The 12,801-nt window shown below is 44.5% G+C and overlaps 2 protein-coding genes across 17 annotated transcripts in view; one reads left to right on the top strand and one right to left on the bottom strand.

The window, feature by feature from the left end:
* FTO (FTO alpha-ketoglutarate dependent dioxygenase) overlaps positions 1–3,893 on the bottom strand; it is a 342,599-nt gene extending 338,706 nt beyond the window's left edge. For all 7 annotated transcript variants that reach the window (XR_007769286.1, XM_050922553.1, XM_050922554.1 and 4 more), the window contains exon 1: positions 3,756–3,893. Coding sequence is in view for 6 of the 7 variants with exons in the window: in XM_050922553.1 (XP_050778510.1) it covers positions 3,756–3,797 (42 nt within the window). In the remaining variant the exon portion in view is untranslated. The remainder of the gene's footprint in view (positions 1–3,755) is intronic.
* RPGRIP1L (RPGRIP1 like) overlaps positions 3,731–12,801 on the top strand; it is a 119,280-nt gene continuing 110,209 nt past the window's right edge. For 8 of the 10 annotated variants that reach the window (XR_007769285.1, XM_050922523.1, XM_050922522.1 and 5 more), the window contains exons 1-3: positions 4,042–4,189; positions 10,095–10,186; positions 10,979–11,123. Coding sequence is in view for 9 of the 10 variants with exons in the window: in XM_050922523.1 (XP_050778480.1) it covers positions 10,102–10,186; positions 10,979–11,123 (230 nt within the window). In the remaining variant the exon portion in view is untranslated. Of the gene's footprint in view, positions 3,752–4,035; positions 4,190–10,094; positions 10,187–10,978; positions 11,124–12,801 lie in introns of those variants that run through there. The other 2 variants (XM_050922519.1, XM_050922517.1) reach the window with 2 other exon arrangements.

Here is a 12,801-nt window from a genome sequence, read left to right as displayed (position 1 = left end):
AGCACAGCTGTGCGTTTCCCCCCCCTCACCAGCAGGCCAGCAGTTACGCGGACCCCCCCCGCCAGCAGCTCGCCACCTTCCTGTTCACTACTGTCCCCTGTGCAGGACACCAGCTACCTCCTGTACCCAGTACAGATAAACCCCAGTGACCCATCGGTCAAATCCCCCTCCCAGGTGCACTCGGGGCAGAAACACTCACCCCATTGCTCGCCATGACTTAGCTTCCCTGGCCTCTCTGTGTTATGTTAGGTATGTGGGAAGGATGCTACAAAAAGTCTAAAATCTCCTTCACTGTGTGATAATAAACAATGTAGCCTCTGTGTATTACATGGTTCTATCTTTGTTTTTTCTAGTGACCTTGACTAATGCAGCCGGATCACCGGCCTCACGTCGCTTGCAGAACTTGAGAAGAAATCCCAGAAAATCAAAAGAAGAATTGATCAAAGCAGTTATGAATCACTACAACAGAGAAAGTAGGAAGACGCAGGAATGGAGAGAGAAAATGTATGAATGGAGAGAGAAAATGTATGACTGGAGGCAAACAGAAAGCAGGAGAAAGGAATTGGCAATCAAAAAAACCTCAAAGCAGATGATAAGCCTCCTGGCTCGCCAAACTGAGTCTTTCGAGTCTCTCGTAGCCATGCAGGCAGATATGTACCGTGGTAACCCACACCCCTCCCAAAGCTCTCTTTCTTGTTCCCCAGTATTTGCACAAAACACCTTTCTCCAGCAGCCAGTTTCTTATTACCTCCAGCTGCCCCCAACACCTGTACGATCACCTACCAGCCCTGATAACTATAATTCTTACCCTGTGCACTCCACCCCCATTACCCTGCAGCATAGTAATCCTGAAGTGCAGCAGACATTGAACAGTAATCAAAACAGGACATATTCATCCGAAAGTTCTGCAGCCACTGCTCATCGTCCCAGGCTCGCAGGACGATGTGATCCCACCACTGAGTGCTGGTTTCACGAGCCCAAAGGCGCTGTTCCACAGTGCTGAGCACGTCTGTTACTGCCACAAGCAATTGAGTGTCTTCAGCGTCAGGCGTTTCAATATCATCGTCTGACTCCTCACTGTCACTTTGCAGCTGAAGGAATAGCTCCACTGCCATGCGTGATGTGCTGGCAACATTCATCAGCAAGGTCCTCAGCAGCTCAGGCTCCCTTTGTAACAGAAATCTCAGAAATCGCGCTGCAGACTCACAATGCCGCCAAACTGCTCGGAATGTGCAGCAAAGCACCACGAGGCGTTGGAACAGGAAGCGGAAAGACCCGCACACTTCCTTCCCCTTCCCACAAGCCACAGCGCCAAAATGGGATGAGGTGCTCTGTGGGATAGCTGCCCACAATGCACCACTCCCAACAGCGCTGCAAGTGCGGTAAATGTGGCCACACTGCAGCGCTGGTAGCTGTCAGTGTGGCCACACTGCAGCGCTGGCCCTACACAGCTGTACGAACACAGCTGTAACTACCAGCGCTGCAAAACTCAGTGTAGCCATACCCAAAGTGTCTAGAAGGTGAAAAATCCCCCACCCACCCCCTTTTTTTCTTTTAAATGTGTGTGCATTTTTTTAATTAAAAGTATTTCAAATATTCAATCAAACTTTTAAGGAGAAAAAATAGATTCTGGGCTGAGACCAAGCATTGGAAAGTTGGTTTAAAAAGTGTATATTTTCTTTGTCCAATTAAGTAAAGGAAATGGCCAAAACTATGGCCCACTCCGTAATGAAGTAAGGAACCCAAACAGAACACAGATCAGACTAAATCCATTTAAATTATGTGTGAAGAGAAAGGAAACTCTCATAGGTGTTGAGTGGTCAATTAAAATGTCTGCCAGTTGGAATCACCAATCAGTAATGTCTAGCCTAACAGCTCTATTTTCATGTTGAATACTACAATGTACACAAAGGCAATATTTTTGTGAAGGCAGGACAGGAGAGCTAGGCTTAGGACAAATTATGGGCTGAAATTAATTGGAGATGATGGCACTCAGCACCTTGGGGAAGTTCAGCTCCATGAAGTTCTGCTAATTTCCATTACTTTGCACCCATATGAATATTCAGAAGGGCACTAGCATTCCACAGATCATACGGAGACCAAAAGCATATAATACATTACAATTTAATCATTACATTACAGAAACTGTACTCTAAAGAAATCCCACCAGTCCTTGGAGCAGTAGAGTTCTTCTAAAATAGCACAAAACAAAAACTTTGATGTGCATGAAGGCTTCCTTTGAAGAGCAAAAGGTAGCCTGCTGCAGGAGATCAGTGCTTGATCATCAGTAGGGCCTAAACTCAGCCTCTACCGATGTGTGTGTGCACACTTCCTCTTGCACTATACGCCTTGCACTATAGTTCCTCTTACCACTAATTTATACAGATGTAAGTGATACCAGAGTTAGACTGAAATGTTACATGTACTTAATACAAAACATACAGGGGCTTTATATTTTCCTTTCACTTATACTGGTGCATAGGGGTAACTCCACAAAATCAATGAACTTACAACAGTGTAAAATCACCAATAAAGGAGAATCAGATTCATAATATTAATCAAATATTGTATGAGGGTGCTAGAAAGCCATACAAAAAATATAGTTAATAGTGCCTTCAAGCTATATAAATTAGTACTCTGGGTTAAATTTTCAAGGTGGGCTCATAATATCATTAAACACACACACACGCAAGAAAAAAAATTCAAATCCCAGGAAACTATAAAATACCTAATACATTCCTATCAGATACATTAATATAAAATCATTTGGATCATCTGGACCAGGGGGAAAATGTTTCCCTGGAAAAACAAAAGCACACTTATTTGGCCATTTAGTAAGAAGATACCGGGGAAATAATTTCATGTGCATGTAGTCACAAAAATTATTGTAGGTTAACATTATAAAGTTACCACTAAAAATGCAGCCCAGACACCATGAAAGACCTTGGAAATGGCTTCAAAAATAGTCACAGTCATATGATTTCAATGTTATTTATAAACATAGATATAGATATAGCAGGAGCACAGCACCAATTTTTAGCCACCATCAGGACTGGGATTAGCACTCAGGTGCAGCAGACTCCCAGCCCTGTGCTCAGGCCACTGTGTCCCACTCTTGGTCTACAGTAAACAAATGGCATGTCACAGGCGACCAAAACGATTTCTTGACCAAGAGATGGAAGGAAGTAGCTCTGGGAGATGGACACTGCCCTGCAGACACCGAGACTTTGCAACTCCACCGGAGAAGTCAACCACAGCCACATGCTTGCGGAACAGAAGGTCCCAAGCACAGTGCGGACAGCGCCAGTGAAGGCTGTGGAGAGTGACCCACCAGCGCGCTGCAATGTCATGGGAAGAGGGGGAGGATTTGAACCCGGGACACCTCGTTAGAGCTCCAGTCTAACGCCCTGGGACCGTTAATTAACACCCAGGTCCAACAGGCAGGGGGCAGACCAGCGTCGATCTTTCGGTTTAATCCTAAACGGCGCGGCGGCCGCCGCCTCAGACCAGCGGGCCGCTGCTGGAATTCACAGCCTGGGAAAGGCTCCTGGCCGGGAGCAGCGCCCAGTACATCCCCTCCTGCCTGGGCACGGAAGCTCCGGCAACCCCGACAGGCTGGGGCGTGACAAGCTCCCCCGCAGGCAGCAGACGTCTCCCTTGGCGCTACCTGGCCCGCAGAGCCCTGCCTGGGGGCGGGACGGGCCGGCGCGCGGCAGAGGCGGGGGCGGGGGGGACAGGAAGCAAAGAGAAGGTACCTTGGCTTCTTTTTTCTCTCTCGCCCCTGCTCGCCTCTTCATGCTGCTGCCCGCCGCGCTCGAGCACAGCCCCAGACGCGTACAGCGCCCCACACCGCCGCGCTCGGCCTCCCAGTAGTCTTTTCAGCTTCTTCCTACCGGCACCAGTGCCGCCTGGCGCTCCTGGCAGGACTACAACTCCCGAAATGCAGCGCGGTTGACACGGGAAGGGAGGGGGTGTAGTCTGGAACCTGGAACTCTCCCCGCTGAACTACAACTCCCGTCAGACAGTGGGGCACAGCCTCGCCGGAGGAAGTGACCTTTTTGCGTAGCAACAGCCTCTGTTGCTAGCGGAGTATGAGCGTCTGCTGGGAGAGAGGAGCACGCAGGGCCGTGAGTGCACAGGGAGTTTTGCCGCCTTCGGGGCGGGCGCGATAACAAGCTCGGGCCGTCGTGTAAGTCCCGTGCAGGGCTGCTGCAGGGTCCAGTGGGACATGATGGACGGAGCAGGGGTCACTCCGTGGGTTCTGGAGCACCACGGGGAAGAAATTAGCGGGTGCTCTGCACCCACCGGCAGCCGAGCTCCCCATTTCTCGTCTCCTTCTGCCCCGCTTCCCCTGCCTCCAACAGGTGTTTGGCGGCGCATAGGACTTTGTGGGTGAGGGAGGAGCAGGCACTGGACAACACTCAGGGGAGGAGACTGAAAAGAGGCATGAGTGGGGACTTGGGGCAAGGGAGTGGAATGGGGGAGGGGCAAGGGTGGGGCCAGGAGCAGCTAGGGGGTCGAGTACCCATGGGTCGAGAGGAAGGCAGCGCCTATGTCAGCATCACCAGGTTGCGCGATGGACACTTGACAAAATTACCGGACTTAGTGATAGACATTAGCAGGGGGCAGGAGGGGGTTCTGGGCTGAGGTGGGGGTTGGGGTGCAGGGGGGTGAGGGCTCCCTCAGAGGGTACAGGCTCTGGGATGGGACTGGGGATTGCTGCCCCTGCAGCTCCCGTTGGTCATGGTTCCTGGCCAATGGGCTGGGAACTGTGGAGTCAACTCTTGGGGTGAGGGGGCAGAGCCTGGTCATCGCTTGGGTGGCTCCCCGTCCCTGCTCTTGCTGGCAGAGGCACGGCCAGGCAGTTCTACAGGTACACTGCCTCCATCCGCAGGCACCGCCCTCCGCAGCTCCCATTGGTCGCAGTTCATTGGCTGGGAGCCGTAGAGTCAGCGCTCAGGGAGGGGGAATGGAGGTACCGTGCAGAGCCGCTGGGCTGCTCCTCTACCAGCAATAGCAGGGATGGGGAGCCGCCTGTGAGCATCCCCCACGGACCTCAAAATTTTTGCCGTGAACACTTGTGGCCGTGTATGGACAGGTTGCCGACCTCACGACAGAGCTGTACTATGGTTTGTCTAGCCATGTCCCACCCTGGGCGTAGGGTGTGGTTTTTAAGGTAATGGAGCTGCCACCCATCCTGCTCTATGCAGACTGGTGCCCCCTTTCCTTGGGGCAGTTCCCAGTCCCCAGATCACGTGAGGGCCCATGAGATGCCATCCCATGCCAGGGTGCCTTTCTCTCAGAGATTTGAGCACAAGAGTGTAGCTGGCTACCCCAAGGGCTAGTCTCAGTCCTGATCCTGGCTAAGGGCCAGATGCTTCCCACAGATACATAGATAACACTGGACTCAAATGGGAATTGCACTCCTCTGCCTGAAGGGAGAGTGTAGCTTTAAGATACGCGTGGGCTCTCGCCTTGCATACATACACCAGCATGTTTTCCCCTAAGGTTACTCATTCTTGCTAGCACTGGTGCAGGTAGGAGTGCAGGTATGGGCAAGGTGCTGGTGTCTCCCAGAGTTTCAAACACACTCCAACCCAGACTGGCTTAGTCTAGATCACTCAAGGGTTACACTGATGGCTGTTAGCATATAAGCTCTTTTGTTAGCCTGAGATAGAATTTTGGGTTTGATTTTTCTGATACTTTTATATTTTATACTACTACTGTGTGTGAAGAACAAAGACACTGATTGTTCCAATTCCACAACCAGATGAGTCTTTTAGTACAATGAGAAAAGATAAGGGATAGAGCTAAAGTGTTACAGGTCTGGTAGGAATGTAATATATGAGCATACACAGGAAGGCTGCCTGGTTCTTTTCTCAAGGCAAGGTCAAGCAACCAATTGGGAGGGGATGGGGGGGAAGGTATAAAACACTAAAAGGCCAAAGAAATGCCTGTCTCTGACCATAGCACAACCACCCCTCCCATGGGATACAAAACAGATGGGATAAAGATCCTAGACTCATGATCCTCCAAAATGGAACATGACCATAAGTTGTAAGGTGTGGGACCAAGGGCGTCCATTGCAGGTATATTTGGGGCTGCTAAGAAGGAGGAGGTGGGAAATGGGGAAGGGGAAATGAGGAACGGGGACACAGGCAAGGTTTTGGGAAGGGAGACACGAGGTAAACGCTCTGAGGCATCAGGGCTGGGAACAGAACACTGGGAAACAGACTCCACCGGCATGTAGAGCTCTGGATATGCTAGCTTGGAACTAACCCGAATAAACTTTGCATTGTCTGCACTTTGGACTTCTGATCTTCTGCTTTCTGTCTGCATGATGAGAACCAAGGGAGGAGGTGAAGGGAAAGCCCTCCAACAGTCTACTCTGGGGCTCCTGCCATTGATATCACCAGTAGGACTGCAACCAGGGGGTGAAGGCTAGAAACCGCTTCTGTGTCAGTTCCCAGATTCCTAATGTTGGGACAATGATATTTACCTAGTTACCTCATACAGGGTGGCTGCACAATGTAGTGAATGTTTGCAAAGTATTTTGAAGGCAAACCCCTGTATAACTGTGTGCTTGTTATTTATTTGTGTAGCATTAGCAATTAGAGGACCCAAGTGCATTACTTACCAGTTACTGCAGAATGTGCCAATGCACTGAGACAGTGAAAAACAAACAAAACACCTCAACATCATAAAATCTAGAAAAGTGTGAAAGAATGTTGGACCATGTCTCTATGCTCACTCCTAAAAAAGGCACTGTTTCTTGGGGAAAAAGATAAATGGCGACCCCAGTACAGTGTAAACAGTTACCTCTGATGTGTGGCTAGAAGAAGAATGCAGGGTGTAAGGAATTTACAAATTTGTGGCTCAGAGATATGTGTGTGTTTATTTTTCCCTAAATTATGCTAAAAATGGCCAATATTTTCAAATGGAAGTGCCTAAAGTTAGGCATTTAAATCCTTACTTAGCTAAATAAGTATCCTAATTTTCAGAGGTGCAAGTACGTATGGCTCCTATTGACTTCAATAAAAACTGCACCTTTTAGCCTTGCTGAAAATTAGATTACTAATTTAGGTACCTAACGGCGGTTTAGGGGTAACCCATCTGCCACTATGAACCATATCCAAGTTGAATGGGCTGAAGTGGATCAGGAGTCCACTTGCACATTCTTTTTGCAGAATTGGGCCATAAACAAGTGTTTAGCTTTAAGCAATCATGTCTGGCAATTTTTGTCCTTGTGTGCAAATTGTAAATCTGTATGTAAATTTCTTTGTAATGTTTGTCAAGTACAAATAGTGCTAAAACAATTCCGTAAACTCAGTGCTACAGATTACAAAGCTACTATTTTCTGCAGTATAAGTAGCGCTCTGGAAACTTCATGATTTTATGCTAAAACTCAAAAATTATGTTAGTTAATCACAATATTTCTAATTTTCTTCTTCCAATTGTGAAGTTTGTGCTTCATTTCCAAGGACAGGAACTGAGTAATAATCAAGTAACCATTATCCTTTATAGGGTAAACTATTATGGGGGCAAAAAACAGAGTTGATGGGGTTCAGGATACAATGGAGGAAGGTGTGTATGTCTTCCTATTGATTAGTCCTAGGGCAGGGTAGGTCTATACCAGGGGTAGGCAACCTATGGCATGGGTGCCGAAGGCAGCACGCGAGCTGATTTTCAGCGGCACTCACACTGCCAAGGTCCTGGCCACGGATCTGGGGGGCTCTGCGTTTTTAACTTAATTTTAAATGAAGGTTCTTAAACATTTTTAAATCCGTATTTACTTTACATACAACAATAGTTTAGTTATATATTATAGACTTATAGAAGGAGACTTTCTAAAAACGTTAAAATGTATTACTGGCACGCGAAACCTTAAATTAGAGTGAATAAAAGAAGACTCAGCACACCACTTCTGAAAGGTTGCCGACCCCTGGTCTATACTTAAAACAGACCATAGGTGTGTTTCTTTTCAGGCCCTGTAGACAAGCAAATCTTAGCAGTCTTTTGGTTAACCATTTTAGCTACTTAGGAGAAGGGTGAAATAGCTAAAGAAAATAAAGAAAGAGAAAAATCTAGTTGCTTGCACAAAAAGTCAACAGCCTCACCTTCGTCATTCATTCAAACAGACCACTCATACAAAGGAATTCTCTGTCTGTTTGGAAAACAAACAAATAACTAGACACTGAATGAATTTGAAACACCAGAAATTAGTTATCTAGATGCCAAACCCTTCTCTTAAAACATAAAGAGCTTGATGGCACATTACACATGGAATTTGTTTTTCTCCCTTGTTGTTCAGGGAAAACAAAATCTTCTCTCATCCTGTTCTGAGATGTTACAACACCACAGTGGTGCAGCTGTGCCCTGTAGCACTTCATTGAAGATGCTACTACACCTCTACCCCGATATAATGTGACCCAATATAACATGAATTTGGATATAACGTGGTAAAGCAGTGCTCCGGGGGGCAGGGCTGCGCGCTCTTGCAGATCAAAGCAAGTTCGATATAACACTGTTTAACCTATAAGGTGGTAAGATTTTTTTGGCTCCCGAGGACAGCGTTATATTGGGGTAGAGGTGTACGTTGATGAGAGATGTAGTTAATCCACCTCCATGACAGATAGTAGCTATGCCAACTGGAGAAGCTCTCTCTAGAACTACATTTCTAAACTATAAATACAATTGCTTTGTTGTAACAAGATTGTGATACACTCTCATCAGATTTGATCAGTTAAATTGATGCCTTCCAATTATGTAATTTGGAGACCTCTGGGAGGCAAAACTCCCATTGACTTAAATGAGAGTTTTGTTTGAGCAAGCAGTTTATGATTGGGCCCTGAGTTAGTGTTCAACAAATAACCTTGACGTGTTTCTTTGGGGAATTGCTCTTTGGGTGTCATGTTTCAGAGGAAAGATGATGTATACCAATGGTTATTAAAGACATCAGTGCACTTCTTGCAAGAGTGGTGTGTTAGAACAAATATGAACCAGTACTGCAGGGCAGAGGGTGACAGCACTGGTGTTTGATTTGGAGGAAGTTACTTGCTTTTCAGAAGAAAAACACAGCTTTGGGGTAAAATGGACAAATGGTTCTCAGAACGCTTCCAGGTCATGTAGTTACTCTTTTCAAAGTGGTGTTAATCTTCAAGCAGTGATATTTGCTAATTCTAGCTCAGTCTCTACACTTCCCAAGACATTTCTGGACTCACTATTAGTTTTCAGAAAACCTACCATGAGAGTATGCAAATTGGAAACACTGACCCCTGCACAAGGCTTCCTGTCTTCTTTTATGTTAATTCAGCATTGGTCAAATTTGTGGACAGCACCAAAACTGGAGAGGATGTAAACCCACAAAAAAATAGAACCAAACTGCAAAATAACCTGGAGAAGTTAGAGCAGTGTGACTCCGCAGACAATGAAGTTCTAGTATTATTCCTTCATGTGTCTAAGCATTCTGTTTGCCTCATAGAAGATGCAAGATCAGGATTAGGAGATGAGGTGTCCATAAGACTTCTTAAAACAGAGCCTGATCCTTAGTATGCAAATGTTTGAGAACCAGTTGAGGAAAACTAAATGAGAAGTAATGAGGCCTTGAAAGGCAATATAAGCAGGAACACCCTCCATTTCTCTTAGGCCATTCACAATAGGGAACAAAGCAGAATGCTCCACCTGTTGATGCCTTAAACTTCCTGCTATAAACAGTAGAAATCAATGAGCTTTGGATCCGATACTTAAGATGGATGGAAGTCTTTCCATTGATTTCATTGTGCTTTGTATGAGACCTTGAAAAAAAAATTAATCTACAGCCCTTTCTAAAATAAATTATAGGAGCTGTACTGTAGAAAGGAGTATGTATGGTATACTATGATTCAATCTGGCATAATGTTAAAACTGAAAGTTTTTAATGTCCCCTGAGTAATACATTTGGGGCAGGAGGTCTTACTATAATGAGTCTGTCATTATAGTGAATCTGTCATTATCTTTTTCTTATTCATTTTATGTGATGTAATTATCGTTCATTCTAGTCTCACAGTTTAAGTTACAGATGGAAAAGGATTTAATATGAATTTTGTTATCCACAGATAAACCATGTCTGCGCCAGCTGATGAAACTGCAGGAGACCTGCCTGTAAGAGATGTAGGTCTAAATCTAGCTGGAATTGGAGGATTACAAGGTTTGTACCAGTTGTTATTTATCACAGTGACAGACTTTGATTAGTGACTTTGTTGGCTTCCTTCTAAAAATGTTCCTGATATTCACACTTGTGAAAATTAAGTTCAGATAATATTCAGAGTCTGGGTTAAATTCACAAAGATGAAAGCTAATTCAGAGTTCATTGTACTATTTATATAGAGCTCAGGCCTACAAGGTGCTGAGCATCTGCAAGTTCATTGAGCCATATCCAGTTTATCGACTGATGTTAGTGCGAGCAGAAGCTGTCCCACTGAACATGGGAGTAGAAGGCACTCAGCATCTCTGAGAAGATGCTCTGCTCCTCTTAGAATCAGATCCATTGTATGTACTGACGTCTACTGTGTTGAGGCTTATTTCATATATTAGTGTGAATTTCCTGGACTTTATCAGTTAATGTTTTTTATAGTTTTGTATGAATAAATTCCCTTTGCTTTTAAAGAGCAACTCTGTCCAATCTATATAAAAATTACTACTTAGATTGTGTGTGTACATATGAAGTGCTGTGAATCAGTTAAGCTATTTCCCCTTTATCATCCATTAGCTACCCAGTTTGACATGTCATTTGTATGGGTATTCTATCCAAAGGATTGGAAAGCATTAAAGAGATTAGAAAATATGAGTTTATGATCATCATTTGGCAGACAGTCTTGGCCAAGTGTTGAACATGAAACTATATTAAACTCATTTTTTAAAACTGACTAGGTTTCAAAATGATGATGTTCCTTTGGGAATCGTGAAAGTAATTTGCTGTGATTTTGTTTCTGCTTGTTAGAATCATCAGCTGCCCAGAATGTGAAAGCTCGGCAAGCTGTCTCACGGATTAGTCGCGAGGAGCTAGAAGACCGTTTCCTGCGTTTGCATGATGAAAACATCTTACTTAAGCAACATGCTCATAAGCAAGAAGATAAAATTAAAAGGTTTGAATCTTCTAATTTTTTTTAAACCAAAATCAAATTTGGAGAATATGTTCTTGTAAACCTTGATCATCAACAAATCAAAATCATGTAAAGTGGAGTAATAAAGCCTTTCAGAGTGGTCTGTGAAATCCTTAGTACTCCTAATACAGCCCATAGAACTTTTGCAGTGCAATGTTGTGTTATGTATATTCCCCTCTCTGACCTTACTCCACTGAGCTGATTTCTAGTCAGAAACAGATCATGACACCTGAAATAGGAGGCGTCCTGGCACTCCCTTTTCAGTTCCCAGGCGTGAACTGCTCCCTTACTGTCATAAGCATGGTAGGCCTGTAGATCTTTAAATTCTGAGGAAATAGAGAAGTAGGAAACCAAAAAGGAGGTGGGGGGAGGAGTGGAAAGGAGAAAAGAAAAACAATCAACATTTTCAAGATAAGGAGAAAAAGTGAGGAGGAGATAGTGCATGCTGTCTTTCAAAAACCTTTTCATAGTTAGGCCAGTACCAAGTTTGGTTGGGGGAGGAGGGGCAAGAGGATTACAAAGGAGTAAAGATTTGGTGCCACATGTAGTGATTGGGGTCTTATATATTGCTAGATAAATATTGAGCAATAGGCTATTTACATGCAAATATGAAAGAGGAGAAAAGAAAATGTAGGAGGAAGAGAGGAAAGCTACAGACTGAAGAAAAGTAAACAAATTAGGCCTCAGAAGGACTTAAATAAAGAGCAAATGGAGAAGTATGAGATGGGTGGGAGTATATGTGTTTGTGTATTTAAAAACTTTATATAACATTTCTAATTTAGTGCTGTTTATGCTATGATAGAGAAAACAATTGTGTCTCACCCTCGATTTTGAACATGTACTTTTAAACAGATCCATTTTTACTTTTCTGTTGAATGTATTGCAATAGTCCCTTGTTTAAAGTGCTTTGCTTCATGTTACTTTAAAACATGGAATTTTGCTCATGAAAACATCTCTTCCATTTCTCAGTCCCATTTAACAAGTGTATTCTCTATTGGAGCTACTCTGGATTCTGTCTGAAACGAGATGACTCAGATTTTGTTTCTGACAACTCATGATGTCATATAGTTGTATTAGCATACGATAATATGGATGATCTCATCTGTTTAGGTATGTATCCTCTGGAAGAGCCTCTCAAACGTTTTTATAGTGTGGACCACACCTTAATAGAGAGAATGTTTTTTCGACCTGCTGCTCTCTCACTTGTCATTGCACAGATCACTTCCCCTCTCATTTGTAAACCTATAACATCTTTTGGCCACTACAGAAATTGGATACCTGTAAAACTACTGGAAAAGTGTTTGTGGATTTTTAGCTTCTCTTAATTCAATTTAGCAGCTGGGAGCCAGGAGCAGAGCTGGCACAGTGCGATCAACCAGCTTGCCATGGGCTGCTGGTGTTCCACAGATCACAGTTTAGGAATCTCCTATTTATAGAAACCATCTCTTGCGTACTGTCAGTTATGTCTAGTTTGTATATACAAAGTACTTTTTTGATATAGAAGAATGTAAACCATCCATACCCCCTCAGTGTGGGGTGAATCCTGTCTCCTTCTCTATGGGATGTAGTGCATCTGTGTGGTGAAGCAGGTTTTGTGAGTCTGTGCAGATTGGTGTACCCATCTGCCATGCACATCTTGGAGTCCATCTCCACTGGGGCT

Source organism: Gopherus flavomarginatus, chromosome 14 (genome assembly GCF_025201925.1).
Source record: "Gopherus flavomarginatus isolate rGopFla2 chromosome 14, rGopFla2.mat.asm, whole genome shotgun sequence".
NCBI lineage: Eukaryota > Metazoa > Chordata > Testudines > Testudinidae > Gopherus > Gopherus flavomarginatus.
This window is presented reverse-complemented; position numbering and strand designations above follow the sequence as displayed.